This window comes from Oryx dammah, unplaced genomic scaffold (assembly GCF_014754425.2).
Source record: "Oryx dammah isolate SB20612 unplaced genomic scaffold, SCBI_Odam_1.1 HiC_scaffold_4, whole genome shotgun sequence".
NCBI classification, from domain to species: Eukaryota; Metazoa; Chordata; class Mammalia; order Artiodactyla; family Bovidae; genus Oryx; species Oryx dammah.
Genome location: NW_024070188.1, coordinates 80,470,241 through 80,496,747, shown reverse-complemented (window position 1 = coordinate 80,496,747; position 26,507 = coordinate 80,470,241). Strand labels below are relative to the sequence as shown.

General features: G+C 42.7%; 1 protein-coding gene across 1 annotated transcript in view; it reads right to left on the bottom strand.

Moving 5' to 3' along the window:
• Positions 1-4,336: 4,336 nt before the first annotated feature.
• The window catches only part of ARID1B (AT-rich interaction domain 1B), a 420,009-nt gene continuing 397,838 nt past the window's right edge, over positions 4,337-26,507 (bottom strand). The window contains exons 14-20 of the mRNA XM_040238889.1: positions 25,750-25,888; positions 25,319-25,491; positions 18,165-18,315; positions 15,304-15,400; positions 13,145-13,928; positions 11,073-11,203; positions 4,337-8,881 (exon numbers count right to left, since the gene is read on the bottom strand). Coding sequence (XP_040094823.1) covers positions 7,157-8,881; positions 11,073-11,203; positions 13,145-13,928; positions 15,304-15,400; positions 18,165-18,315; positions 25,319-25,491; positions 25,750-25,888 — 3,200 coding nt within the window. The 3' untranslated portion in view covers positions 4,337-7,156. The remainder of the gene's footprint in view (positions 8,882-11,072; positions 11,204-13,144; positions 13,929-15,303; positions 15,401-18,164; positions 18,316-25,318; positions 25,492-25,749; positions 25,889-26,507) is intronic.

The window sequence follows — 26,507 nt, the reverse complement described above, 5'->3', positions numbered from 1 at the left end:
TGTTCTCCAAAAACCTTTCAGTTCCCTAAATGAGTGTGAGAACTGAAACACGATTTCCAGGCGCTGAGGAATCGCACCATTTAACATCGGCCCTTACAGACGATTCTGGGTGGGAGATGCCAGTTTGTATGGGGATGTGATTGCCCAGCACTCTTGAGCCCACAAACTAATACAAATTTAATTTCTGAAAACAAGACCCACCAAGATGAAATTCCACTAATTAGCAAAACCCTTCTTTTTCCAGATGCATTCCAATCTATTACCCATGGAAGCTGGCGTTAGATATAAATGTGGGGGGAGAGGATTGCATGTCAGGAGTTGGCTGAGAGAGGCCATCACTCCAGGCTCCCCTCTGGAACTGAAACTCATCTCAACAAATCACCATGGCTCTTCGCCATCAGGAGTCTTCTCCCTTCAGATCTTATGGCCAAGAGGAGTACGGGCCATATGTTCATACCATTTGGTGAAAAACACACTGAACCAACAAAACAAGCATTGCACTTATGGGGAAATTTTTTATCAAGCTTCAAGTGTATTCATCCTAAACATGCAGATGTCATGTCATTTTTCCTCCCCATGGGAACAAATAACTGCTCATATTAAACCAGCATTTTTAAAGCAATGATCTAAGTATAAACAACTGGTGTCCTCCTCACATGTCCCTTTTTATCCCTCTTTTGGGTGACTGAAAAGTGAAACTGGAGAGCAAAAATATTACGAAATTAAAACCCTCAATGTTATTTGGCTGGGGCACCAAAAAAGTCGTTAATTGGTGGAAAACTCCAATAGCCCCCAAGTCAACCTAAGACTGGCCAATTCCTTCTGGACAGGCCCATTCCCTGGATGATTTCAATTTAAAGGCTACCTGGGGTTTAGTTTCCTAATTTCTCATCATCTATGAAAGCCCCTGGGTCCAACAATACTTTTTTAGAAAATTTACTTTCTATTCCAAGTCTTAGGGTGTATTTGAAAGCCTGACTTGGGCATCTGGAGCGTCTTGTGTCCAGTAGGAATATAATAATGATTTCCTCACAGGTGTTCACACAACCCTTGGATGTAGAAGGGAGACCCCAGGCAGGTGTGGGGGGCTGAGACCTGTAACTTGGGCTGCTTATAGCACTGAGTGGGTGATAACTTTATTTGTATCTCAATACAAAACATGCAGATGAAGCTCTTGAGGACTGTGAAGGTGACAACAGTAAAGTGAGACTTTTGGAAGGACCTGTTGTACAAGGACAGAGCATTGTCCAGACTTTCCTGATTTTGATTTAGTTTGGACTGTGTTCCCTTTAACCGAGGCACAGATGCTAAATGACCATATGACATTATGTCTTGTCTTGTCCTGAGACTTTGCAAGACACTCCCACCTTGCCCCCTCGCCCTCCTTCAGTCTGTGGCTAATGTCCTTCATAGCTTCTGTTTTAAAAGTCCCCTTCTTCTCTAGATTTTGCATGAAGCTGAAGACATTTCTAAGACAAATACACATTTCTGGAAAGGGGTGGTCTCAGTTTGTTTCCAGCTACTTTACGTGTCAGCCTGTGATTCTGTTTTTGGAGAACGGATGTTATAATGTTCTATACTAAGGCTTCTATAAAGAACAACTAATAGCTGTGAAATTCTTTCAAGTGTAAAAAACATCCAAATGTGAAGTGATCACTACTTACCAGGAAGCAGTGTTATACCCGCTGCCGGTTCTGGCCTAGAGGAATTGCTTTCGTTTGGGCAAGGATATCTTCAAGGGACTGAATCCAAGTTTAGGTTCCGTGAGTCTTTTGGAAAATCTAGTTTGTCCAATGTACAGATCCAGGCCCAGCTAAATACCAAATTTCCGCAGAAGATCAAAGCGCAGGCTTTATTTATTTACCTGAACTTAAGCTTACACGGAAATGAAGAATATCCTGAATTCCACTTCTATAACCCACAGAAGTATGGCCCATTTCCAGCTAAGTGTGAAGACTGCAGTCCCTTTTCTCTAGGGAAGCTCTCTGCTGTGTGCATCAGATGAAAGGAATAGCAAAGAAAACACTGTGATCAGCCCCTTGTGGTATTTGACCCCTGAAATGTTGTAAGCCACTTTTTTCCCCCCAGGACAGGACAGGGCAAGTTTACTGCACGACTGCACTGTGATCCAGAGATATACACATCTCCCCCCAGGCCTGCAGAATGAAAGGCGAGGACTCCTACCACCTCTGGAAGTCCAACAGCTAAAAAGAACACTCAGTAGAGAAGTTATGCCATCACCCTTGGCACTAAACAGCCAATCAATGGACTGAGTCTTTATGGCTTTTACAAGAAATCCCCAAACAACAATAAAAGCCATACAAACTATGTGACTATGAAAATGGGAAGATGCTCTCTTAGACCAGATTTTTAAATTACGTGAAGTACACTTTAGGGCACTCACCAAAGGGAAAGTGTATGCAATTAATACACAGTGATCACTTAGGTTATAAGACCTTTATACAGTTATCTAATTTAATCCTCACCAATCCTTGGGTAGGTGTTACACTGAATTACAGGTGACGAATTGAGATTCAAATAATTTAAGCAGCTCATTCACTGAAGGTTGTAGAGAGCAAGAGAAGATTCCGTGACATCTCCTTCAAGGACATCTCAATTTCAGTGGAAGAAATAAGAATACACTGAGGATAAGCAAGGCACATGGGTGTTTAGAAGTCAGGCACGATCCTCAGCTAATGCCATTATTTCCCCAAGCTTTGGCAGTGAGTTTATATGGATTTTAAAAAACTTCCAAGGTTGATTAAGTCAGGAAATGCTTGGGATAAACAGGTTTCTTTTTTTGTAGGATTTCTCAGACTTTTTAAAGTGATACTGTGGATTATAGATGCCCAAGAGGAGAATATGTAAGGAGTGGGTTTTGTTTTGAGATCACTTCTGTTCCTTAGAATATACTTTAGAAAAAGCTGGGGTAAAACTTTTTAAGTCTTTGAAATCAGATTCAGGAAGAAAGAGGAGTCTTGTACTTTGGGACACATTAGATGGTCTTCCCCTAACTTCCCCTCGGGGTTTCATGTATTTAAACCCCGAAGTAAATTAACTTGACTTCGGCATTTGAGGGGATTACATGACTTGGATCATCATAAAACAAAAGGACTGCAAATCCGTGGATAGAAGCATGAAACTGGAGATGGGCATGGGTACATGTTGCGGTCTGTGGGACTTAAAGAACAAAAAAGCCCTAAATAAGGTCTCCTTGTAGAGCTTCAGTCAATTCCTGAACTTCCAAGGGCTGATCGCATAAGCTGGGATCACTGGGTGCCAGGCTATGATTCTGGGTTTTCCCCCTGCATTTGGGAACACACAAGCACCCTCGTGTGCAAAGGAGTGGGAAGGGCACTGGGTGCCTTAGTCACACTGCAGAGGTGGAAGGGGCTGCAGACCAGCTGCCCAGCACATGTTCTAGACTCACAAGCGTGTGGGTCAGGCCACATGGTGACATAGCTGTTTTTTCAGTCCAGACTCCTTACCAGACTCTGATTTCCATAGCTAGAGCCTCACTTCATTTCTTAGTCAACAAAATATACATACTCAGTGTTCTCAATGCATAAACACTGGATTTGGAAGATGAGTTTATTTCTATAATTATCTGACGGGAACGACCAGAACATAACTGAATCAGGGTCTTTGCTCATGAATGACCCTTCAGCACCTGAACAGAGCTTGGCACACAGCACATGCTCAATGCATTTCTGCTAAATTAATGAATAGTGTGACATCTTAGCAGGTTATTTACTATCCCCCAAAATATGTATTGGCAGTTTTAAAAGCTTGTTTGACTCTGAGGGTCTCTGAGGGAGATGATGGGGGTGGTGGAGCGCAGACTGATCAGACAGCTACGCTCGGCGGCCCAGGTAAGAAAGTGAAACAAAACTCAGCGAGAAGAAAATGGACTATTTGCTTGGTCACTTCGGCTCTTTTATAATACTTTGCTTCCTTGCAGGAGAACAGATAATGGGAATTTGTACATGGTGTTTGATAAAAAATGAAGTATTTCCAACAGTTGGCAAATGAATGATTTCAGGGCAAAAGCCATCTTCTTTTTGTAAAAGAGGTAGTTAATAGCTTACATTCTGCATTATCAAACTGTTCATAACCCCTTTAAAAAATCATTCTCTATTATAATTTTTAAAAAACCACCTAACTAGTTTTTGAATAGGCCACATTCACCAACAAAAACTGATTCTATATCATTCTTGATCTTAAATAAAACATTTGAATAATTATTTCTGCACACATGCCACCCAGTAATATTCTCTGTGACATTCAAAAATTCAAATACCAACACATTCAACTTTATAGCACCATTCCAAAATACTAAACTTTCTTTGCACCTTTATTTTAATCTTTTTTTTTTTTTGTACACATTTAAAGTATGGGCATCCTGTAAATTTCTGAAAAGCCTCGTAGGAAAAAAACCAACTAATTTTTAGGACAAAGCAATAACTCAGTTTGTAGGCAAGATGATGTCAGGCAGGCTGTAAGTTCTTCATGGGCTTCTGCATTCTTCATTCTGGGGTGAGAATGTAGAAAGGATGCTAAAATCTTCCTGGATTATTCTAGAAATCACATCACGTATCAGTATGTAAAATCTTGTTGCTCAGTGGTCAGACTCTAGATATTGATTACAACTCAAACCATGACAACAACAGTCTCTTGTAATATTTCACTCTTTTGATTGACAAACTTCAAAGTTTGTATACACTTTTTATTCATACTCTGTAAGAGAGGAATCAGAATAATATTGAATTCCCTCTTACAAATCTCCAAATTTGAAGCTTGGAGCACTAGAATCTGTTCTTAGCAAGCAGATAAATTTAAAGTAGAATTATAAATGGGTTTTAAATTCAACATAAATTTGGCTGCATTATTATATAAGAAGACTGACTAATGTGGGAGTTGATAGATGATGGGAATGCTTGCAGGAAACCTTTTCTTATGACACGAGTCCCATTCCACCCTCTCATTGTAACTGAGCGCTCTCATCTAAATCTTCCATGTATTATTGTGAGTAATGTGCACCCAGACAAAGGTCTGGCGAATAAACTTGAAAGTTTTGAGTCTGCTGAGATTGGCAGGGTGGTGTGAAGAGGTAGAGTCAGAAGGGTGTCCGCTAATGATTTAACTCTGCAGCAGTTTCAAAGAAATCGATTGTTACATAAGAACAGTCAATGACCCAGGAAGAAATTAAGTTTAAACTAGAAGTGACTAGTAATCAAAAGCTACTGTGCACCAGGATAGGAAGGAATATGAGAATATTAATATGCCCTGAAATAGAAATAATCACTTTGCACTATGTACACCACATACAATATAACATATTCTTTTTAACATTGCACAATATAAATATTATACAAGGTGGAGTAAACTAAATGCAAAATAACTTTGAGGCACACAGGAAAAACACAGAATAGATTGAACTCTGATCGAAATTAGGATGGGGTTAGAAAAAGGCAGGGTGTTACACTGTCAGGCCAGTGATCCCACCTCACCGGCTGGCAGCCACCGCCCCCAGACACGGAAAATTCTCAGACCGCCATACTGTCAGAGTTGACTGCTTCAAACAAAGGCCAGTTATTGAAATCCTTTGAGAAAATCAAACTGTTGCTCCCCACTCTGAAGTAGGTAACCCTTAAAGGTCCCTCCCGACCTCAGGGTTTCATAAGGAGGGGCTATGTTAGTAAAGGGTTGTTTCCCCCCTTTTTCTTGTTACTTGGTTACTATGAAACCATTTTAAGGAAACTAGAACAGTATTCAAGAACACCCATCACAGTGCTTAACAAGATTTAATGTACATTTATTCTTAACATGTGGAACATATAAAGATTTTATACTGAATAAATGATATTCATTAAGCCAGAGGAAAAGGAGGAATTTACATCAAGTTTTTTTTTTTTTTTTAAACTACATTATCTTGAAATACAAATGTGGATTCTCGTCACTGAAAAATTTTTGAAGTTGTGTTTCTTCCTTTTAGTTGTATTTGTTTTGTCTGTACTAGTAACCATTGTGTAAATCAATCCATATGCAACCATTTCCACACCTTGATTCATGAAGCAAATTGTGATCAGCTGCTCTCCCGAAATAGAGCATGACTTTATACATACAGAAACTTGTACATTACCCTCTTTTTTTTTTTTTTTCCTTGTTTTTGTTTTTTGTATTTTTTGTATTTTTTTTTTTTTGGAGATATGGCCCTAATGAAAAAATATATAAAATAAAAATAAAAAATTATTTAAATCTACCATCACTTCGTAGTTACCACATCATGAAAAAGAAACTAAAAACTTTTTACTAAAAAAAAAAAAAAAGAAAAGAAAAGAAAAAAAATGAGGGTATGTTTAATGTACAACTTCTATATACATCACAGCCCAAAGGCAGTAAAAAAAAATATTTAAAAAATGATTAAAGGAATTGTGAAGAACTGTCACGTGGAAGGTCAAACGACAGACAGCAGACATGGCGGTAGTGGTGAGGAAGCAGTTTCCATTGATCGTTGTCAGGTAGGTTTTCAATCTTAACTTAAAAAACACATTTTGCTCCTAGCCTAATGTAACCATTTTCCTGGGGAGAAACCAGTATCATTTCCTATTTAAACTGCTGACTGACAACACCTACCTAGAAATTTCTATTGCACAGAGCTTTGGACGATGGGATACAGTTGCAATTTTTTCATTATTTGCAGAATAACACAGCTAGGAAATTGATAAATTTTCGCCTTTTTGTCTCAGTGTGGTGAATTTTTCCCATCTTACAGCATCTTTTGCCGTTAACTTTTTTCTTTAAAGTCAATTTGCTTCCCAAAAAAATGCAATACGACATGGAAAAGAACATTAAAAAGAAAATCTGAAAAACAAAAAGTGACCTTTGAATGCACTAGACAGCAACTTTGGTTAAAAAAATAAAAAATAAAAAAACCCCAAAAGGATGTACTTGTACACACAGACAGCAAATATTAATTTTATAACTGTTCGAATTAATTATCTCTTTAATTCCCAATTGGTAAATAGTGGATGGGGCAGAGGAGCAAAGATTTTCTTTCCTTTGTCCTACGCTGGAGAAACAAGAACAGAACACAGCCAGTATTACACGGGAGCCTCTCTAGTCTTCACTCACACAGGCTGCCTTCTCACTGATGTCATAACTGCCCGATCTGAAACAGTACATCGCAGATGACAGATGCCACCAGAGAGTTCAGAACGGCTGATATTGAGATATCCAGCAATCGGCCCTCGTGCAGAAGGAACTCGGAGCGGTTCTCGTCCACTCTGGCCATGGCCAGCAGGGCCTTGGCTGCCCTGCACATCATGTCCACGCTGGGGGGCTCTAGGGGCGGGGGCTGCATGTGCATGAGGTTGTGCTGGCTCTGCTGATACTGGGCCATCGTGACCCCATCCTCTAGGAAGCTTATCAAGTTTCCGATGCTTCCCTTCTGCACAGCTATGGCCCTTGCAGCCAGTGCGTCCCCTTGGGCAAGGTTCGATAAAAGCGCCATGGACATTTCTCGACAGACTGGGTTTTTGCGATCCCCAACGTACCTAACTAACGTGGCATAGAATTTCTCCTGACGACTAAACGGAGGCGTGGCCAAGATCAGGTCCACATTGTTGTCCTGGATGCTGAGTTTACAGAGCGTCTCCAGCACGAGTCTCTGAGGCGATAGGACAGAGTTGGGTCCCACCGTGGGAAAGGGGTCTTGTGCCTCTGCTGATGGGCACACCATCCAGTGCAGCAAGCCATCCAAAATTGGCAAGCAGATGCTTTCCGTGTAAGCGGACAAGTCTAGCTGCCCAGAAATGTTGGCCAAGGTGACCAGCGTGTTGTCCCGTAAGACCTCAAGGCAGTCCCACCACCACTCAGCTTTGCTGCAGGCCACCCCTTTGTCCTCGTCTTCCTCCTTCTCATAGGTCTGCGGCGCTCGTTTTCTCTCAGGATGCTCGTGGTGAAGAAGAATCAGCTTCCCCAGGATCAGCACCAGGCCTGGGTGTTTGGACATTTCCGCGTCATTCCCAGGCACAAAAGACAAGCTCCGGACAATATTGGACACGCAGATGCAGCGCTTGGCCAGCGAGTCCTGCCAGTGTGCAATGGTGCAGAGCGGGGCCTCATCCCGGCTCCTCGGCTCGTCCTCCAGCAGCCTGATGTTGCGGTGACTTTTGGCTTGATGGATTCCGAAGGGAAACTTGCTGCTTTCGGTCTGGGTACCAGGGTTTGCATCTTCGGGCAGAGCCCCTGGCCGAGCAGACAGGACATCATCGATGGTTGCGATGATGCTTTTCTCTTGGTGCTCGTCAGAATCCCCCTTGCCTTCCTGGTCTTTCTTTCTGCCTGTGGAGCTCAAAGGGGGAGGCGGCCGCCTGCGAGGGGGGATTTCCATCTTGCTCTCGAAGTGAGTCTGGATGTGCTCGGTGGTGTCACCCCCGCCGAGCTGCCAGTGCAGAAGTCCACTGCTGAACTCCTGAACACGACCCAGCTTGTCAGAGCGGTCGACGACAAACAGGTTGTTCTTTTTGACTATCTTGATTGGCAGCCTGTCAAATTTACTGGCTTGCCTGGGCTTCTCCTTTGGGTCTGCGGTGGCGTCAGGGGAGGCCACAGCCGTGCTGCTCCTGTCCTCCATCTCCGCCCTCCCGCTGTCTTCCTCCTCCTCGTCCTCCTCGTCCTCCTCCTCCTCAATACATTCAGCGTCTTCTTCCTCTCTCCCAGAATCGTCAGTCAAGGACTGGCTGTCATCTCTCTTTGCCGCATTGTGATCAAGTGCTTTTTGGCTGGGGTCTCCCACTTCATATTCCGTAAGAATTCCAAAAATGTCAATCAGGCATTTCCTGAAGTACTCTACTAAAAGCTCAAGAAATCCGGACAACTGGAGAGGGTGAGAAAGAGAAGAGGTACAATGTCATAACCTCTCCGGTGTGACTGAGAGGGTGAAAATCCTGCTAGCTAGCCATGCATCTCTATGATTATTTTCACATTTTAATGTTTTGTTTTTTTTTTTGCTAGGCCAAGAAAAAGAAACCATGTGTTAAGTTAGAACTATCTTCCTGAATTTTTCATTAATCAACACTTATTATCTTTCTTACTTGGTGTTTACTTTCTTACACCATTAACACGAAAACCTGTTATTTTCCCATTTCTGATACTATCCCTGAGGGAGTGCTCTGCTGTTCTTTACTTTTGTTTCTGGTTTAGACACAGTACCATTCTTACTAGAAGAGTGGGAACATGGATTTTATAGACTCATTCACCCAAAGTGAGTCTGTTCTCCTCTTTTATTTATCTGAAACTCTGCTTGCCTAGATTTTTATGGTTATTATTCTTAGGATTTTATGGTTATTTTTGTCTTAGGTGCCACAGGTTATTCTAATTTACATTCTCCATATATTTTGGGGAGAAAATAATTTCAGCAATGTAGTAGCTCATAAACACAGAAAATTAGAAACAAATCAATTTAGTCCCTGAGATAAATGAATGAGAATGTTTCACAGAATGCACTTTTATATCTCAGCTATTCCCAACTCCAGCCGAAAGACAAAAGCAACTCTGAGAACCAGCTCTGTTTCCTTTAAGCGGATGTTTATATCAAGAGAACCAACATACACCCCTCCCTCAACACCATTGCTGCTGCATTTAGAGATGATGAAGGATAAGTAAGTAAACAAGGATTTCTTAATGATAGGTATTATGGAGATTGACTATAATTTCATTATCTGGCTGTAAGTTTCCCACAAGGTAGTTTGAAACAATTATAAAGAAGTAAGGGGACACCCAAGTACCAGCCAGGTAGAGCTTGCTTTTAGGGTACAAAGGCACAATTTTTAAAGTGGAGGTCTGGATGTCACCCTTTCCCATCTCGCCCCCAACATAAAGCTTAATTTTTTCCCAGGACAAGGGAAGAGGGGAAATTGCTGAAGCAATGCTAGTTATGAAAAACTGTGCTCAACAGCAGCTCACCCAGCATAAGGAGGGAAATTTATTACTCTAGCAAAGGTAGTGTATGTTCTTCTAATGCTTATTTTCTATTAAAATGGACTTCATGCAATGTTTATGACCTTATTAATATACTTGGTATCAACTGAAAAACTGCCTTTCAGGGCTAAAATGAGGAGTTAAAGGAGAGAAGATTCAACAGAAGGGAGGGAATTAGAAAATAACAAGATTCCTAGTTCAACAGAAGGGAGGGAATTAGATGTTTTGGCTTTTTTCAACAAAAGCAGAGTTGTTCATACACAGTAGGGAAAATGACCTTTTCTGATTTTTGTTTCTAAATATTTCTTAAAAAAAATCTGTAGTCCAGCTGGCTCTTGGGCCTTTTTCCTAATCCTCAGGTCCTTCTCTCTTCCAGCTATTATGCTAGAAGCTACTTCAAGCTTAGCACAGATCAAAGGAGGGTTTTTAAAGGTAGGAGGCTTTTAAATGACTGCTTCAAAATAAACTAGAGGGGGGCAGAAATGGGAGGGAACACATCAAGAAACAAGTTTAACCATGACTTCATTACTACTGCAGTTGAACGATGGTACACAGGGGTTCATTAAACTGTTTACTTCTCTCTATATATATATATTTTCTGTAATATAAACACTCTTTATAAATTTTATACTTTTTTAATTAAAAGAAAGATGTTAGGTCCCCCTGAAAAACAGGGTATGGTCTCACTGCAACTTACTGCATGGTGATGTCTCATCTAACACCGACTACAGCCGTAACTTTGTATTACATTTGGATTAATTCTCACTGGCCTGCTAATGCTCATTATGAACAACAGTTTGATTTTGCCACTACTGTCTATTCCATGCACACACATGCATGTGCATACAAGGTCACTGTTTTCTTATGAGAAATATACATGTGTGTTTATACTAAAGACTGAAATAAATTATTGTTCCAGACAAATTCTCAGACAACTATACACTGATTGATGTTGGTTTATAGTTAATTGTAATGACAAAAATTTTTAGCTGGGGAGTCCTAACTGCTTTAGGCATTAGCTTAAGCATTATACACTACTTCATTTTCTTATTCTAATTTGGTTCTCAGTTGGACTGGTGCTGGCTTACCTGGGAGAGATTGAAAGTAGCGACAGTGCTGTCGTCATATAGAAGAATATTAATAGTGTCCAAAGCCCAAGTACTTTCAGCCAAAAGACCTGACTTAAGGGACATCATCACACGCCAGGCCTCTGGAGTAACTAAAAATGGGTGGAAGAATAAGGACATGATTAATATTAACTCTACACATGAAAGAATAGAACATAACAAAAGAAGAAAAAGCAGAATGTTAAGTTAAAATATTGATTTAAACAAAGGTTCCAAGGGACAATTAAACATGGTCATTTCATGCGGAGGTTGACAACTGACTAAGAAACTTCTGTGGGTGAAGAGCTTTCTGCTTTGCAGGTTAAACAGAAGTGGGAATGATTCTTTCTGTATTCGTCATCTTTGACTCTATTCACAAATGTGTCAAGGTAGTATCTTCAGAAGGCTGGTGAGTATGCAGAATATAAGCAAAATTTAATTCCCAAACAGCATGCTCACTGATAGAAAGCTTTCATTCTTCCATGCCGTCTTCTGTCTGAGCTCTGGACCACAGAGCATGCTGTTGACAAGTACTAGCATTTTGATGGTTCTGGTTTTTTAGGTGCCTGGCCTGAGATGGAGGCCAAGAGGAATGATGAGAGGAAAAGTTTTTAAGATTTGTCACAAGATGGGGCTGGAGGGGAGGCCTGTCGTGTGTCTGAAACTTCAAGGGAAGCTGTCTCAGGAAACTGGTGGAAGCACATGGTGTGAGCAGCTGGAACTCCCCACAGCATCAGCCAGGCCAGATGCCAACTCCTGTGTGGGAGGGGCTGTGGGTGTCCACTTTTATTTTAATTTCATCTAATTTTCAAATTTTCTAAGAGAGGCACATAATACTTGTGTAACAGAAAGGCAAATTTCATTTTAAAATCAGGAACATAAATTTCCCTAGGCTGGTATAACATGCACTAATAATTTTTTTTGAAATTTAAATGTATTTATTTACTTAAATTGGAGAAGGAAATGGCAGATCACTCCAGTATTCTTGCCTGAAAAATCCCATGGACAGAGGAGCCTGGTAGGCTGTAGCCCATGGGGTCACAAAGAGTCAGACATGACTGAGTGACTAACACACACACACGTTTACTTAAATATCTATACACGTACACAAATACATGCATATTTTTACATATATATTACCATATGTAACATGGTGCCCAGGATCTGTTTCTCTCTTGCCTCCAGCACGTCCTCTATGTAGAACTCCTTACTTCCCCCTACCCCGCCCCTTAATGTCCAATGATTAAAAACATTGGTCATATCTTTAAAATATTTAATTTTCTCATCACTGCGAAGAACTTTGAGTCACATGATTTTGAGATTTTTGGGGAAAAAAGTTTGGATAAAACTGAACTCTATTATTTCCTTAGCTGTGTTAAAAGTATTTCAAAAATAATGCAGAAAAACTGTGTGTATTCCCAGATTTTCCAAATCTCTAATTAGGATTTAGAAGATTCCGCCCGGATGAACGTGTCACATCAGTGTTCACCTGAAAGAGTTCCCTGGTCCCATCAACAGTGCTGCAGGGATCACTTAAATTCTATCCACAGGTGAAGTTCCATATAGCATATTCTGTATCTGTCTATGCAGCATAGTCAGTTTTCTGGTTTTGCTCCAAGAGGAACTCACTGTCTGTATGTCCTTACCAAAGTTACAGAGTGGCTTGCTGTCAAATTTTTTCAGGCCACCCTAGTGTTCCATCAGCCTCGCAGCTGTTCTCTTAAGCACACATGGCAGAGATGATGTGTTTGGTTAAGATAAAATCTTTAAGCCCCAAATACAGTCCACAGTCACCGAGGAGTCCCCGTCTCTCACCTGGGGCTCTGCCCTCTCACACGAGTAACACTCACATGCAAGAAACCCATTTCAATTCTCCCTCTCCTTAATTCAGAGGAGTGCCTTCCAACCATTGCTCCTGCACAAAAGCATGTCCTAACAGTCTGCAGTCACAGAATTTCATCCCTTTGAGGTTATCCAACTACATCTAACCCAAAATTAAAATTCTAGATGGCAACAGGAAATCATTTCAGGAACAGAGCCTTGGGAACGCTTACCGATATCTTTTGAGGTAATCTTCCGCCTTTGTTTCAGGACTGGCTGTGAGGCTTCCACGGAGCCAGGAGGGAAAGTGATCTCCCTTCTGATGGGGGGCGGCTGGGGGGGCGGCCCGGTGACCTGGGACGTGGGGACGGTGGGCATGACCTTCTGCATCTTCATGGAGGGGAGGAAGGGGGACTTGCTGGGAGACATGCGGCTCTCCAGGGAGCGCTGGAAGGAGGCGGGGCTGGGCGCCCTGGAGATGTGGTTTGGCAGTGAGGGTGGCGTCTGGTAGGACGACTGAGGCGGGCGCGTGATGGGCTGCATGGAGGCTGACGAGGACATGTAAGGCTGACGCTGGCTGACGTGGGAAGGCCACTGGCTCTCGTGGTTTATCCTCTGATCAGGGACCATCATGTCATCGGTGCGGTTCATGCCGGGGTAAGGCGGGGCCTGTGTGGGGCCGCCCGGGCCTTGCCTGTTCTGGTAGGGATAAGGCATATCGTTGCGGGTCGCCCACATGCTCTGCTGAGGCCCTTCGCTGGAGGACGACTGCATCGGGCCGCCCATCATCTGGGGCGGGATGGCGTGCGGCTGTATCTGCCCCGGGCCCTGCATCCTCTCCCGGTTGTAGGGGTATGGATACTGTCCCTGCAAGGGCCTCCGGTCCGGGCCGGAGTAGGAGCTCCCGTACTGGTTGTACATCTCCTGCTGCTGGCTGCCATACTGCATGTTGTACATGTCTCCCTCGTGGCGTTTGGCTGGAGGCCCATACATGCCATCCATATGGCGCTTGTAGTTCTGAAAATTCAGACACAGATCACACTGATGTGCTTTTACAGGTATAATCACGCACTTAAATTAGGCAAAATAGTTATTACCTGGTGGAATGTTCATTTCAAAATGAATGTGGGAAGCTCCCACATCCATGGACTAACAGTTTATGTGCGATGTTCAGTACTACACAAACCACTGCACGTACTCTGTCTGTTTTCATGTACTTCAAAACTTCCGTGGGAAAAAACCAGCCTCCTCTCTTGGTATTCTCCAGGTGGATCTGGGAGAGCAAGGCGAGGGTGACCACCACACAGGCCGCACGAAACCGGGGCTTGGAGATCACGGGGATGGCTTGTGCAGGTAGCTGGAGACCTCACCACAAGTGACAGAGCGCTCTGAGGGCCAGCCCGAAGGGCTCCGGGACTAAATAGACCCCTTGGGCCTAACTTTACGGAAAAGCCTCCACACAGAGCTTGGCTCCTCACTCTGACCTGTGCCCCTGACACCTGACACTGGATGAACCCCACTCCAGCCTCCAGCTGGTCTGGGTCTCCTCCAGGAGAACCTCTGAAGACAGGGCTGGTATGGCCTCACTGAGCTTCCCTCTCAGGAGGCCAGGGCTTCCACCACCGGATGGGGTGGGAAGCTCCTGATGAGAGCGCGGGACGGAGGCACGCATATGGCAGAACACTGTTTAAGGTGCTGATTTGATGATACAAGTCTCTATACAAACATGCTCTGGTCAAATTAATGTTTAAAACCCCTTCTATTTTACAAGAGGTCTTAGACCTGAAGAGTTTGTTTAGTGACAGCAAATTCCTATGTCTGACATGCACGCCTCTGTGTTAGCCGTGATAACCACAAGGTTAGCTCACACACCTCACGACTGCTGAGCTGCAGCACGTGTCAACAGCACGCACCTACACACCTAGCCTACACAGTCTAAATAATCTTATTCTTAAAAATAGATCAACTTTCACTATTAGAATATAATATTTTAAGCTGTTCACCCTATTCTCTAAAATATATTTGCAAATTTCTGTGCTAAAATGTCAACTGATATAATAGTATATAGAACAGACACACGTCTAAAATATACTTGAGTAAAGTAAAAAAAAAAAAATTATATATAAAATATATATATATACATATATATATATATACTTGAATTTGGGCTTATTATTTACAAGGATGAATGTCCTTAACTTCCAAGAACATATTTTCAAGAGCTACTTCTAACCTGCTGATTTCAAAATCCTAAGAATACTTTTTAGCATAAGAAAATATAACCTGATTTGTTACATGTCATTTTGGTTATACTTCCTAAAACTCTTCAGAAGTATGTTGAGTCTGAATTTTAAACAGAAAGCACAGAGATGCACGCTGCTCGCCAACTCACCGTCTGCTGTGGGTACAGGCCCGGCTGGTGTCCTCCATATGACGGCTGTCCTGAGGGAGGGCCTTGGCTTGGGTACTGCTGCCCGTAAGGTTCATGCCTAGAATGAAGCATTCAAAGAAAACTTCACTGACTGTGGACCTCAGGCCAAGAGAGGGAGGAAGAGCCCACTTCTGGACACTCCATGCCGTCTTTCCTCCATGGCCTCCTTCCGACAGGCACTGTGAGCAGCAGCAGCACTTCCCCTCCCAGTGGAAGGAGGGCAGCACCCATTCTGGGAGTGCTGCCAACCCCTGGCCAGTGGGGCGAGGAGTCCCACTGGACGGGCTGGCACCCTTTGCCTTTGAGGAGGGGCCCCGCCCATCCACTGAGGGACCAGGGAGGGCATGACACACCCTGAAGTGAGGCATTAATGAGCGTAAGAAACAACAGAACCTAAGAGTCAAAGCAGTGTTTCCACATATAAACGTGGAAAATATTTCTGTTTCTAACTTCCTCATCGTGAGTATAAAATGTGCAAGTTTTTAAAGGAATCCTTCAAAATTAGTCCAAATGATACTAAGTTGGTATAGACATAACTACTCAAAATTTCAAAGTTCTATGACCCCAAAAGGCTACAAAAAAAAAAAAAAAAAAAAAGGATAATAGGGATGATTTAAATGTACTTCTGTTAAATCTTAAAATGGGAATAAATTTATTTCATATTGAGAAATTATAAGTACCATAAAAATACATGTTTAAAAGAACAACAGAATTGAAACTTCAGAAATTAAGCTGGTGTAGTTAGTATAATGAATTTTGTAAGAAAGAATACTGGTCAAGGAATGAGAATAAGAAAGAAAATAAATGAAAATTTAGAACATCACATGTAAAACAGACAAGGGAAGTTTCTGCTAATGACACTGAAATCTGGAGGCAAGCTTATAGTTAGGAGAAAAAAGTATAATTGATGTTGATGAAATTTAAGCTGAACAAGTAACACTTTTCAGAAGAGAAAACTTAACAAAGGAAATCCTAATGTTTAGTCGCTCAATCGTGTCTGACTCTTGTGCAACCCCGTGGACTGTAGCCCTCCAGGCTCCTCTGTCCATAGAGATTCTCCAGGCAATCTTCCCGACCCAGGGATCGAACTTATGGCATTGGCAGGCAGATTCTTTACCACTGAGCTAGCTACCTGGGAAGCTCAAACCCTAATGTGATAAGGCCAAAATAACTTCTACACCTGGGCCATGCCACATTCCAGAAAGCATCTGAGAAGAAACAGAAAACTATATATCTTCCCTGGTGGCTCAGATGGTAAAAAGCATCTGCCTACAACGTGGGAGACCTGGGTTCAATCCCTGGGTCAGGAAGATCTCTTGGAGAAGGAAATGGCAACCCATTCCAGTATTCTTGCCTGGAAAATCCCATGGATGGAGGAGCCTGGTAGGCTACAGTCCATGGGGTCGCAAAGAGTTGACACGACTGAGGAACTTCACTTCACTTCAGAAAAGTACATTTTTCTCAGGTTCCTTTAAGAATATATGTCTGAGGACGACTATTCTCTTTCTGATCTCATCAACCTATCCCTTGCCTCTTCCCCTTCCAAAAGCTTTTCCTGGACTCTCAAAAACAAACCAAATCTTAGTAAAAATCCCTGATCTGGTACCTCAGACTTCACACAGTGGTTAAGTGACTAAGGCGGATTTCACAATTAAACCTTCATTAGAAGGTCAGAATGAGAAGTCAAGATTCCCCAGTCACTGTTAGAAAGTACAATGTAGCTCTGAGCACGTGATACTGTGTAACTCAAAAACCAGGCTCACAGAGAATGCTAGAAAGAAAGCTGATTTGGTAAAACAGTGATTTTTCAAACCAAAATTTTCGTTTTTATTAAACCAGGGACACCTGACTGTTTAGCCAGACCTACAAAACCCAGCATGTGGACTGAGAGGGAGCAGTGTGGATCGAGGCCCCGCCAAGGAAATGATGAAAACCACGCCTGTCCCGAGGCCTGCCTCAGAGTCAGAAAGAGAGCTCTACTTTACCTCGGTTTTCTTTAAAAATGAAATATTCAGTTGAAGGCTTGGTTTCTAAGCAAGTCTCCGTTAGGGAGGTGATGAACACGACAAGCAAGGGATAGGTCTTCCACGGTAAGGACCACGGTCAGGGGCCTTCTTAAAGGAAGTCCACCCTAAGCCACTATTCGAGGAACAGCTTCCTCTCTGAGACATTTCAATGACTTTCATTCTATCTTATTAAAATAATCTGGGCCAGTAAGGCATCCTTACTTGCCATTTTAATATCAAGGGGATGTCCTGAGAAAAGAAAAGCTGCCCTGGCTTTTATCAGAGATGTTTATTAAGGAGCAAAGCATTCCCTCTCAGTTTAAAATGTTCGCAGGGGACAGGGGGAATGCCTGAAAAAACAATGCCTGGAAGATGTTACCAAGAACCCGCTGCTGCCCGGGCCTGCTGACAGCCCAGTGTAGCACCACTGCCCAGACCTCGGCCTGTGGGGAGGAAGGCAGGCACTGAGCTCACGGGAAGAGCCACACACGGATGCTGGAGCGCAGTCTCAGCGTGGTAACAGTGGCTGGGACAGCCTTGGCTCATGCATTTTTAGGGAGAAGACTTGTGTCCTGGCCAGCCCAGCCCTGGCATGTTTCTAAAACTCACTAATAAAGACACAGCTGTATTGGTGGCCTGGGGACAAGGTCCTTCTCAGTTCCTGTTACAGTCATTGACTGAAGGCAGCCGTCTGACACGTACAGTCCTACCGAACTTCAGCAGGAAGCAGACATCGGCTGCTAGGGCCTAGAGATGTGTGTGTGGAAAGCACAGTTTCGAATAAGTCATCTCATCTTCATCTTAGGAAACACTCACCTTCGGTCATAACTGGCCCCATAGGGAAACTGCTGCCGCGGCCCCATACCCAGACTAGACATGGCTCCAGACGGACTCTGGTTGTACATATCCTGCATGCTGCTGGTGGGCATCTGTCCTTGCGTCATGAAAGGCTCGCTGCTTCCAGGCACTGAAATATTTTCAGTAACAGACAAAAAATTAAGCACTTTCAAATGCCAAAGTGCCCAAACATCCCTTTCCAGTCAGTGCTGTTATCCTTAATATGACAGATAACAATACCGATCAAAGAGCATAAGGTCTTAAGCTAAGATGGGCCCTGTTGAGGCAGGATTCTAAGTTGACCCCCCCTTCACGTACACATCTTGTATGAGTCTCCCTGAGTGTGGGGCGAACCCACAAATAGGACAGGATGTCACTCCCAGGATTATCTACATTGCAGGGCAAAAGATGTAATTTAAAGTCACCAATCAGCTTGCTGAGCTAACCAAAAGGGAGAGCACCCACGTGGGCCCTTTAAGTTGGCATCTAGAGGTAAGAGACAGAGAAGGTCAGAGACACTCTCCCACTGGCCTTGAAAAGCAGTGCCATGCAGGTCAGAGGCCCATGTGTCAGGAAGGACGGCAACCGCTAGAAGCAGAGAAGGCCCCAGATGACAGTCAGCAAGAAAACAGGACCTCAGTCCAACAACTGTGAGGAACCAAGTTCCACCACCAACTACAAGCTCAGAGAAATGGAATCCAGGCTTCCAGCTTGACTTGTACTGTGACCCTGAGCTGAGAACCCACAGAAATTGGAGAGCACAAGTATATGTTGTGTGTTTTAAGCTATTTGTGGTAATTTGTTATGCAGAAACAAACACAAGCCCAGATCCATACTTATTTGGGTTAAGTCGATAAATCTCTAAGTTTAATTCCTTATCTATAAAATGAGGTTGGTAATATCATCTCATGAAGTAGTTTGTAAGGAAGAGATATGTATACAGTTAGTTCCTTTCCCTTTTAGGAAAAAAAAAAAAGTGAAAACCTTAACAACCACCCATGCACTGACTTACACTAAAATCAGGATGAAGAAAATCATGAGGGAGTAAGGACAGCTCAAGAAGGGATGAGATATTTCTAACAGGGGTAGAGTGTCAATTAGGTCAAATATGCAAATTAGCATTCACTCACAGCCTGAAGGAAATTGGGTCAAGCCCAGAAACTAGCCTGTAGGCAAATTAAACATTTTAATGCAAATCTTAACTGATATACACTTACATCTGCCTTTATCCTATGAAGGTTACTTTTATGTTCCATGAGATAAAAGCTGATTACAATTTTGAGAGCTGAAAAATGTGTCTGTTTGGTTGAGAGGTGCAAATAAAGAAGTCTGACATTGGTAGAATATATTTTGCTTTATAAGGTACTTCCAAATACTTCATATATGACATGCTCTTACATCAACCTCCAGTAGAACCAGTTTTGAAGTTACTTTCATTTTGAAGTTACTTTCCAGTTTTGAAGTTATTTTCCATTTATTGAAGAAAGTAGAGAAAAACACTAGACCATTCAGGTATGACCTAAATTAAATCCCTTACAATTATGCAGTGGAAGTGACAAATAGATTCAAGGGATTAGATCTGATAGACAGAGTGCCTAAAGAACTATGGACAGAGATTCGTGACATTGTACAGGAGACAGGGATCAAGACCATCCGCAAGAAAAAGAAATGCAAAAAGGCAAAATGGTTATCTGAGGAGGCCTTACAAATAGCTGTAAAAAGAAGAGAACTGAAAGGCAAAGAAAAAAAGGAAAGATACACCCATTTGAATGCAGAGTTCCAAAGAATAGCAAGGAACGATAAGAAAGCCTTTCTCAGCGATCAATGCAAAGAAATAGAGGAAAACAATAGACTGGGAGACTAGAGATCTCTTTAAGAAAATTAGAGATTCCAAGGTAACATTTCATGCAAAGATGGGCACAATAAAAGACAGAAATGGTAAGGACCTAACAGAAGCAGCAGATATTAAGAAGAGGTGGCAAGAATACACAGAACTGTACAAAAAAGATCTTCACGACCCAGATAACCACGATGGCGTGATCACTCACCTAGAGCCAGACATCCTGGATGTGAAGTCAACTGGGCCTTAGGAAGCAGCACTATGAACAAAGCTAGTGGAGGTGACGGAATTCCAGTTGAGCTATTTCAAATCCTGAAAGATGATGCTGTAAAAGTGCTGCACTTAGTATGCCAGCAAATTTGGAAAACTCAGCAGTGGCCACAGGCCTGGAAAAGGTCAGTTTTCATTCCAATCCCAAAGAAAGGCAATGCCAAGCAATGTTCAAACTACTGTACGATTGCACTCATCTCACACGCTAGCAAAGTAATGCTCAAAATTCTCCAAGCCAGGCTTCAACAGTACATGAACAGTGAACTTCCAGATGTTCAAGCTGGATTTAGAAAAGGCTGAGGAACAAGATCAAATTGCCAACATTTGTTGGATCATGAGAAAAGCAAGAGAGTTCCAGAAAAACATTTACTTCTGCTTTATTGACTATGCCAAAACCTCTGACTGTGTGGGTCACAACAAACTGTGGAAAATTCTTAAAGAGATGGGGATTTCAGACCACTGAACCTGCCTCTTGAGAAATCTGTATGCAGGTCAGGAAGTAACAGAATTGGACATGGAACAACAGACTGGTTCCAAATAGGGAAAGGAATACGTCAAGGCTGTATATGTCACCCTGCTTATTTAACTTACATGCAGAGTACCTCATGAGAAACGCTAGGCTGGATGAAGCACAAGCTGGAATCAAAATTGCCAGGAGAAATATCAATAATCTCAGATATGCAGATGACACCACTCTTATGGCAGAAAGCGAAGAGGAATAGAGAGCCTCTTGATGAAAGTGAAAGAGGAGAGTGAAAAAGTTGGGTTAAAACTCAACATTTAGAAAACTAAGATCTTGGCATCTGATCCCATCATGGCAAATAGATGGAGAAACAATGGAAACAGTGAGACACTTTATTTTCTTAGGCTCCAAAATCACTGCAGATGGTGACTGCAGCCATGAAATTAAAAGACACTTGCTCCTTGGAAGAAAAGTTATGACCAACCTAGACAGCATATTAAAAAGCAGAGACATTAGTTTGTCAACTAAGGTCCATCTAGTCAAAGCTATGGTTTTTCCAGTAGTCATGTATGAATATGAGAGTTGGGCCATAAAGAAAGCTGAGCACCAAAGAATTGATGCTTTTGAACTTTGGTGTTGGAGAAGACTCTTGAGAGTCCCATGGACTGCAAGAAGATCAAACCAGTCAGTCCTAAAGGAAATCAGTCCTGAATATTCATTGGAAGGACTGATGCTGAAACTCAAATACTCTGACCACCTGATGTGAAAAAGTCACTCACTGAAAAAGACCCTGATGCTGGGAAAGACTGAAGGCAGGAGGAGAAGGGGATGACAGAGGAGGAGACGGTTGGATGGCATCACCGACTCGATGGACATGAGTTTGAGCAAGCTCCGGGAGTTGGTGATGGACAGGGAGGCCTGGCGCACTGCAGTCCATGGGGTTGCAAACAGTCAGACATGACTAAGCGACTAAACTGATATAAAAAGATGCATGACTTCAATCATAATTAAGGACATCCAAAATGAGGCTTTTTCTCCCCTCCCTATCTGACTAACATTAAAATGATAATAATCATTCTTAGATGGAGGGTCCACATGATCATGTTAAGAGTGTTTAAATTGGTGTAACTTTTGCCAATACCTGCTATGGTAAGGCTATATTTTGCTGACCGCGTGCCCCCACCTCAAAGGAGGACACCTCTGGGTGCTCACAGCCTGTGGAGTCCTCATACACTGAGAGGCTGGGATTGATCATATAATGGCCAGCCCTGACCACTGGGGCACTGGCAAATGTGATACGGCAGAGGGCTGTAAGCAACTGCAAGTGAGGCTGTGGCTCCTGGAGTACTCCTTCCTGGAGCCTATCTCCCATGGCACCAGGTGCCCAAGAAGCACCATGGAAAGGCCCCAGGAGGAGGTCCCTGTCAAGAGCGCTAGCTCAGCTCTCAGCCAGCCTCCGGATGACACCGGCCATTCAGGTGGCACCTGCGCTCAGCAGAGCTCTCCATCAGGCTTCAGATGACAGTCACCACCTCAGAGTCCCAGCTGAGTACATGTGGAGTCAAGAGCCACCCCACCCACCACTGGACTGTGAGATATAACTGAGTAGTGTTGTTAAAGCTACTAAGTTTTGGGGTAGTTTGTTACAACAGTACAAATTAAATGGGGAAAAAAGTTTGTTACAAATAGTACTCACAAAATAAGAACAAAATAAGAATTGTTATTCTTTGATTCTGTTATTCTACTTCCAGGAATCTATTTCACAGAAACACTCTACAAGTGTGAAAAACAGCTAGCTGTACTTCAATAATCACTGCATCATTATTTATAATAATAAAATATTATGAAATAAACCATGAATTACTAGAGCATTAAAAAAGGTAAGTAGGATTTTATCCGTGGATACTAATAAATATTCAAACTATATACTGTTAAGTTAAACAGTATATAAATATTCACTTACTGTTTACTTAAAAGCAATAAATCAAGCAATTCCTCAATCAGTGATGAATGGGTGAGTAGGTGGGGAAGGCAGGCAGGAGGACAGGTAGGGCCAAGGCTACTCAGGGCTTCTGGGTCTTAGAGGAGGCTCTTTTATCTACCATCCCACCACATTCCAGGTCAACCACAGGAGCAGCCGCAGCACCAACAAGGGGCGTGATATCCACCGATGTTGGTCATTAAATAAAAAATTAGAGCCCCACCAAGTTCACTGACAGAATATGGTGAACTGAGGAATGGAAAACTTTACTGTAACAGGGGTGGGGCTGTAAGAAAATCTGTTTCCTGTGGGCTTTCTGTTTACCTGCTTTAACTCGGTACTAAATATACCAGTAGTGGAAGGTAGCAGGTAAGCTGAAATACATGGGGGAAATGTGAGACAGGGCTTCCCGCCGAGCCACTCTATCACTTACACAGTGGATGAAAACACTCTATAGAGCTGCCTGGTACCTAGAGCAAGGTAATGCACAGTCATCTCCTCTTCACCACCACACTTATTTTCATTAAAAAAATAGAGGCATAAGGAGATAAAAGAAATAGAACTCATGCTGTCAAATACAGCATAATAGGATATTGGAATACTTTTCCATAACTTTGAAACCGGATTCCAAAACAATTATTTTTCCATGTTATTGTAATATTTTCAGAGTCTAAAGGTATTATACAACTACCAACAGCACCAACAACACATTCTTTCTAGCGTCTCATACCACCTAGGAAAACAGTTAACTCCAACATTCACAAAGCTCTTGAATTTCTGAGCTTATGGATTTATTGTATGTTTTGCAAAATCTTTACCTGAAATAAGTAGCTCAAACTTTTTGAAAGGACAAACTATAGATTATCTTGTTTTGTGTAACAGGTATATGAAATACATATGAAATAGAATTTCATTTAATTAAATGGTAATGTGCCCAACATTTAAAATTTTGAGATTCTTTTTGTATTTTTCATTGCTCCATAATACTTGTGAAAACCAAGGCTTTAGGGCTTTATGCTTGTCTCTACTTAAAACAGTGTTATCAAGAAAGTCATGCAAAAGCACTATTATTTAAGGGATCCCAGAATAAATACTTCCATAAAAATTCAATACTTTTTTGTTATGTTTTTCAGAAATAGTCATACCATGCCTCAATTTCACAGGACTCCGGTGCATTAGGAAGAGTGTCAACAGCAGGTAGAGCTTGTATGCCAGCGGAGAAGCTAGAGAGGGCAGCGGCTGAGACAGCTATGGTCTCAGGGCTGAGTGACCGCTGGGGACTGACATACACAAGAGAAAAACCCAGCCTTGGTGTTTGCTCATGTCAGTGAGAACTCCCAGGGATCTTGTCCATCCTACAGTTGTTGATACCATTTCTCTGCTTGGTTTTCCAAGATTACACCCAATAACAGTGCTCTGCCCAGCTCCAGACACACAGCCTACCCCTCACTGCCTTGACATCTATAGTGAACTATGGTTTCCTCTTCTGTCTGGTTTACTCCCAGGTGTCCACACCACAGGCAGTAACAGCCACCCTCACTTCCCTCTGTCTCCTGACTGCCCACCTCTCAGTCACATCGCTTGGTTCTTCTCCCCTAACCCCACATGTAACATTCAATCCATCAGCAAGTCCTGCTGTTTCTACCTGCACCCCCCCACATATACTGAATGGTTCCATTCTCTCTCCCTGCTGGTCTCACCCCAACTCCTCATCTCTCTGAAGACTCTGACAGTGGTCTCCCCAACTCGACCCTCACTTCTCTCCAATACATTCTCCATAAATGTCCAGATAGTTACTCATTTATTTTTAACAACAACAACAACAAAAACCCAGTCACCTCACATCCTTCGTAAAAACCCCCAACTCATCAGCACATGCAGGAAGTGGAAAGGCTCTGGACCTGGGGCCCTGGACGTTCTCAGCATGGCCCTCAGCTCTTTGTGCCCAGGAGCCTCCACCCACCACGCACACCAGCCTCACTGCTCCCTCAGCTCCCCTCGCCTGCCCCTCGCCGCCTCGCTCCCGTCACCCAGAGCCCCCTGCCTGCCCTCCCTCCCAAGGAGAGGCCCCTCCTTCCACGACTGCCCCCACCCCCAATGCCCTTGTTCTTTGTGTCCTTTCTTCCTGGTTGTTTCTTTTCTTCTGTCAAAAACCATCTTTAGTCACATATATGTGGTTTACCTTGCTTTTTATTTGTTGTTTGTAGCCCGCCAGCTCCACAAGGGCCTGTCTGGTTTACCAACTTAGCACCCAGCCCAGGCCCAGCCCATGCCTTAAGACAAGCCTGATGCCGACTCGGGCAGCATCAAGAGCACCTCTGCTTATGATACGTACCAGTCACTCTTCTAAGGCCTGTACTTATGTGCATTAACTCAGCTCCTCTTCATGACCCCTTATTATCCTAATTTCCAGATGAAGAAACCGAGGCACAGAGATGCTAAGTACTTTCCTCACGGCTGGAAATTTAGTAGGCTGTAGAGGTGGGGCTCCAGTAAGTCTCGAATGGGTCAGTGAGTCAGTCACAAGATGGCAGAATGCCCTCTGGACCAACTCTGCGCAGAGAGCCCTCGGCATTTACCTTTCCTCATCCCTCCAAAGGGGTCCTTGTTGGGCTCGTAGGGCATCCTGCCCATCACGTCTGGCATGCTCATGCCCTGCTGGTACGGGGTGCTTGGAGTCATGGAGTTGCGTTTGGGGAACGATGACTCACTTGCGTCTGAGAATGGGTCGTGCACACTGACAGTGCCGCTCCTGATGAGATGAGAGACATGAAAGCTTAACCACAGAGCATTAGTCACCTGCAAACGTTGATCCAGAAAATAAGCCAACCTTGAAATCTGTGTACATGGGAAAACCATCCAAAGTAAATTATATGACTGAAACGAGTGGTAGTCAATATTTAAAAACTCACTAGAGAACACCATTTTCTCTCTCTCTAAAGTCTGCTCCAGAAAACTAAAAGATAGACAAATCTAACTTTGTATGGCTCACAGAGATCTTGTAACATACCTTCCACCTTGCATTGGGGTCATCTGTCCATGAGGAGTGGAGGCTGGAGTAGGCGGCTTCAGGTCACCTGGAACCTCTGCCATCGAATTACTGCCAGTTGACTGGGGGGTCTGTGGACCTTGCAAGGATCCTGAGTTAGCTGATAGTAGTGATACCAAGAAAAAATGGGAGGAAAACTAGAGGTTATCAAGTGAGCTCATCCTTGACAGTTATTTTTTTTTAAAGGGAAAGAAAAATAGGACACCATCTCATGTAGAAAGAGTAACAGTATCCATTGCTGGTAATGATGCAGTAAAATTAACCGCTCTTACATTGCTTATGGTGAAAATCAGTAAAAGCTTTTTTTTCTAAACTATTTGGAAACGCACTTCAGATATGAGCTGTAAAATACTGGGTAAATGCTTTCCTGGGTATTTATCCCAAGAAAATCATCTAATATAAAGAAGGTTTTAGGCAGAAGACTTATTTCAATTTCAGTGTTGTTTATAATAGAGATAATCTGAATGTCTAAGAATAAGGAAAAATGGGACAAAAAGTTTGTTTTATCAATTTGATGGACTATTGTGCTCTTTTAGAAAAACATTATAAAAATTATCAAGGTCTTAGGCAATGAGAAATATTTTAAGTTGTAAAGAAATGGTACAAATTAATAATGAGCTTTGTATCACTTTTCCACATTTGGATGTGTCTATGCTGTCATTAACAGTAGTTTTTGGAGCTATGAAATAATTTGTTATTTATACAACACAAATCATATT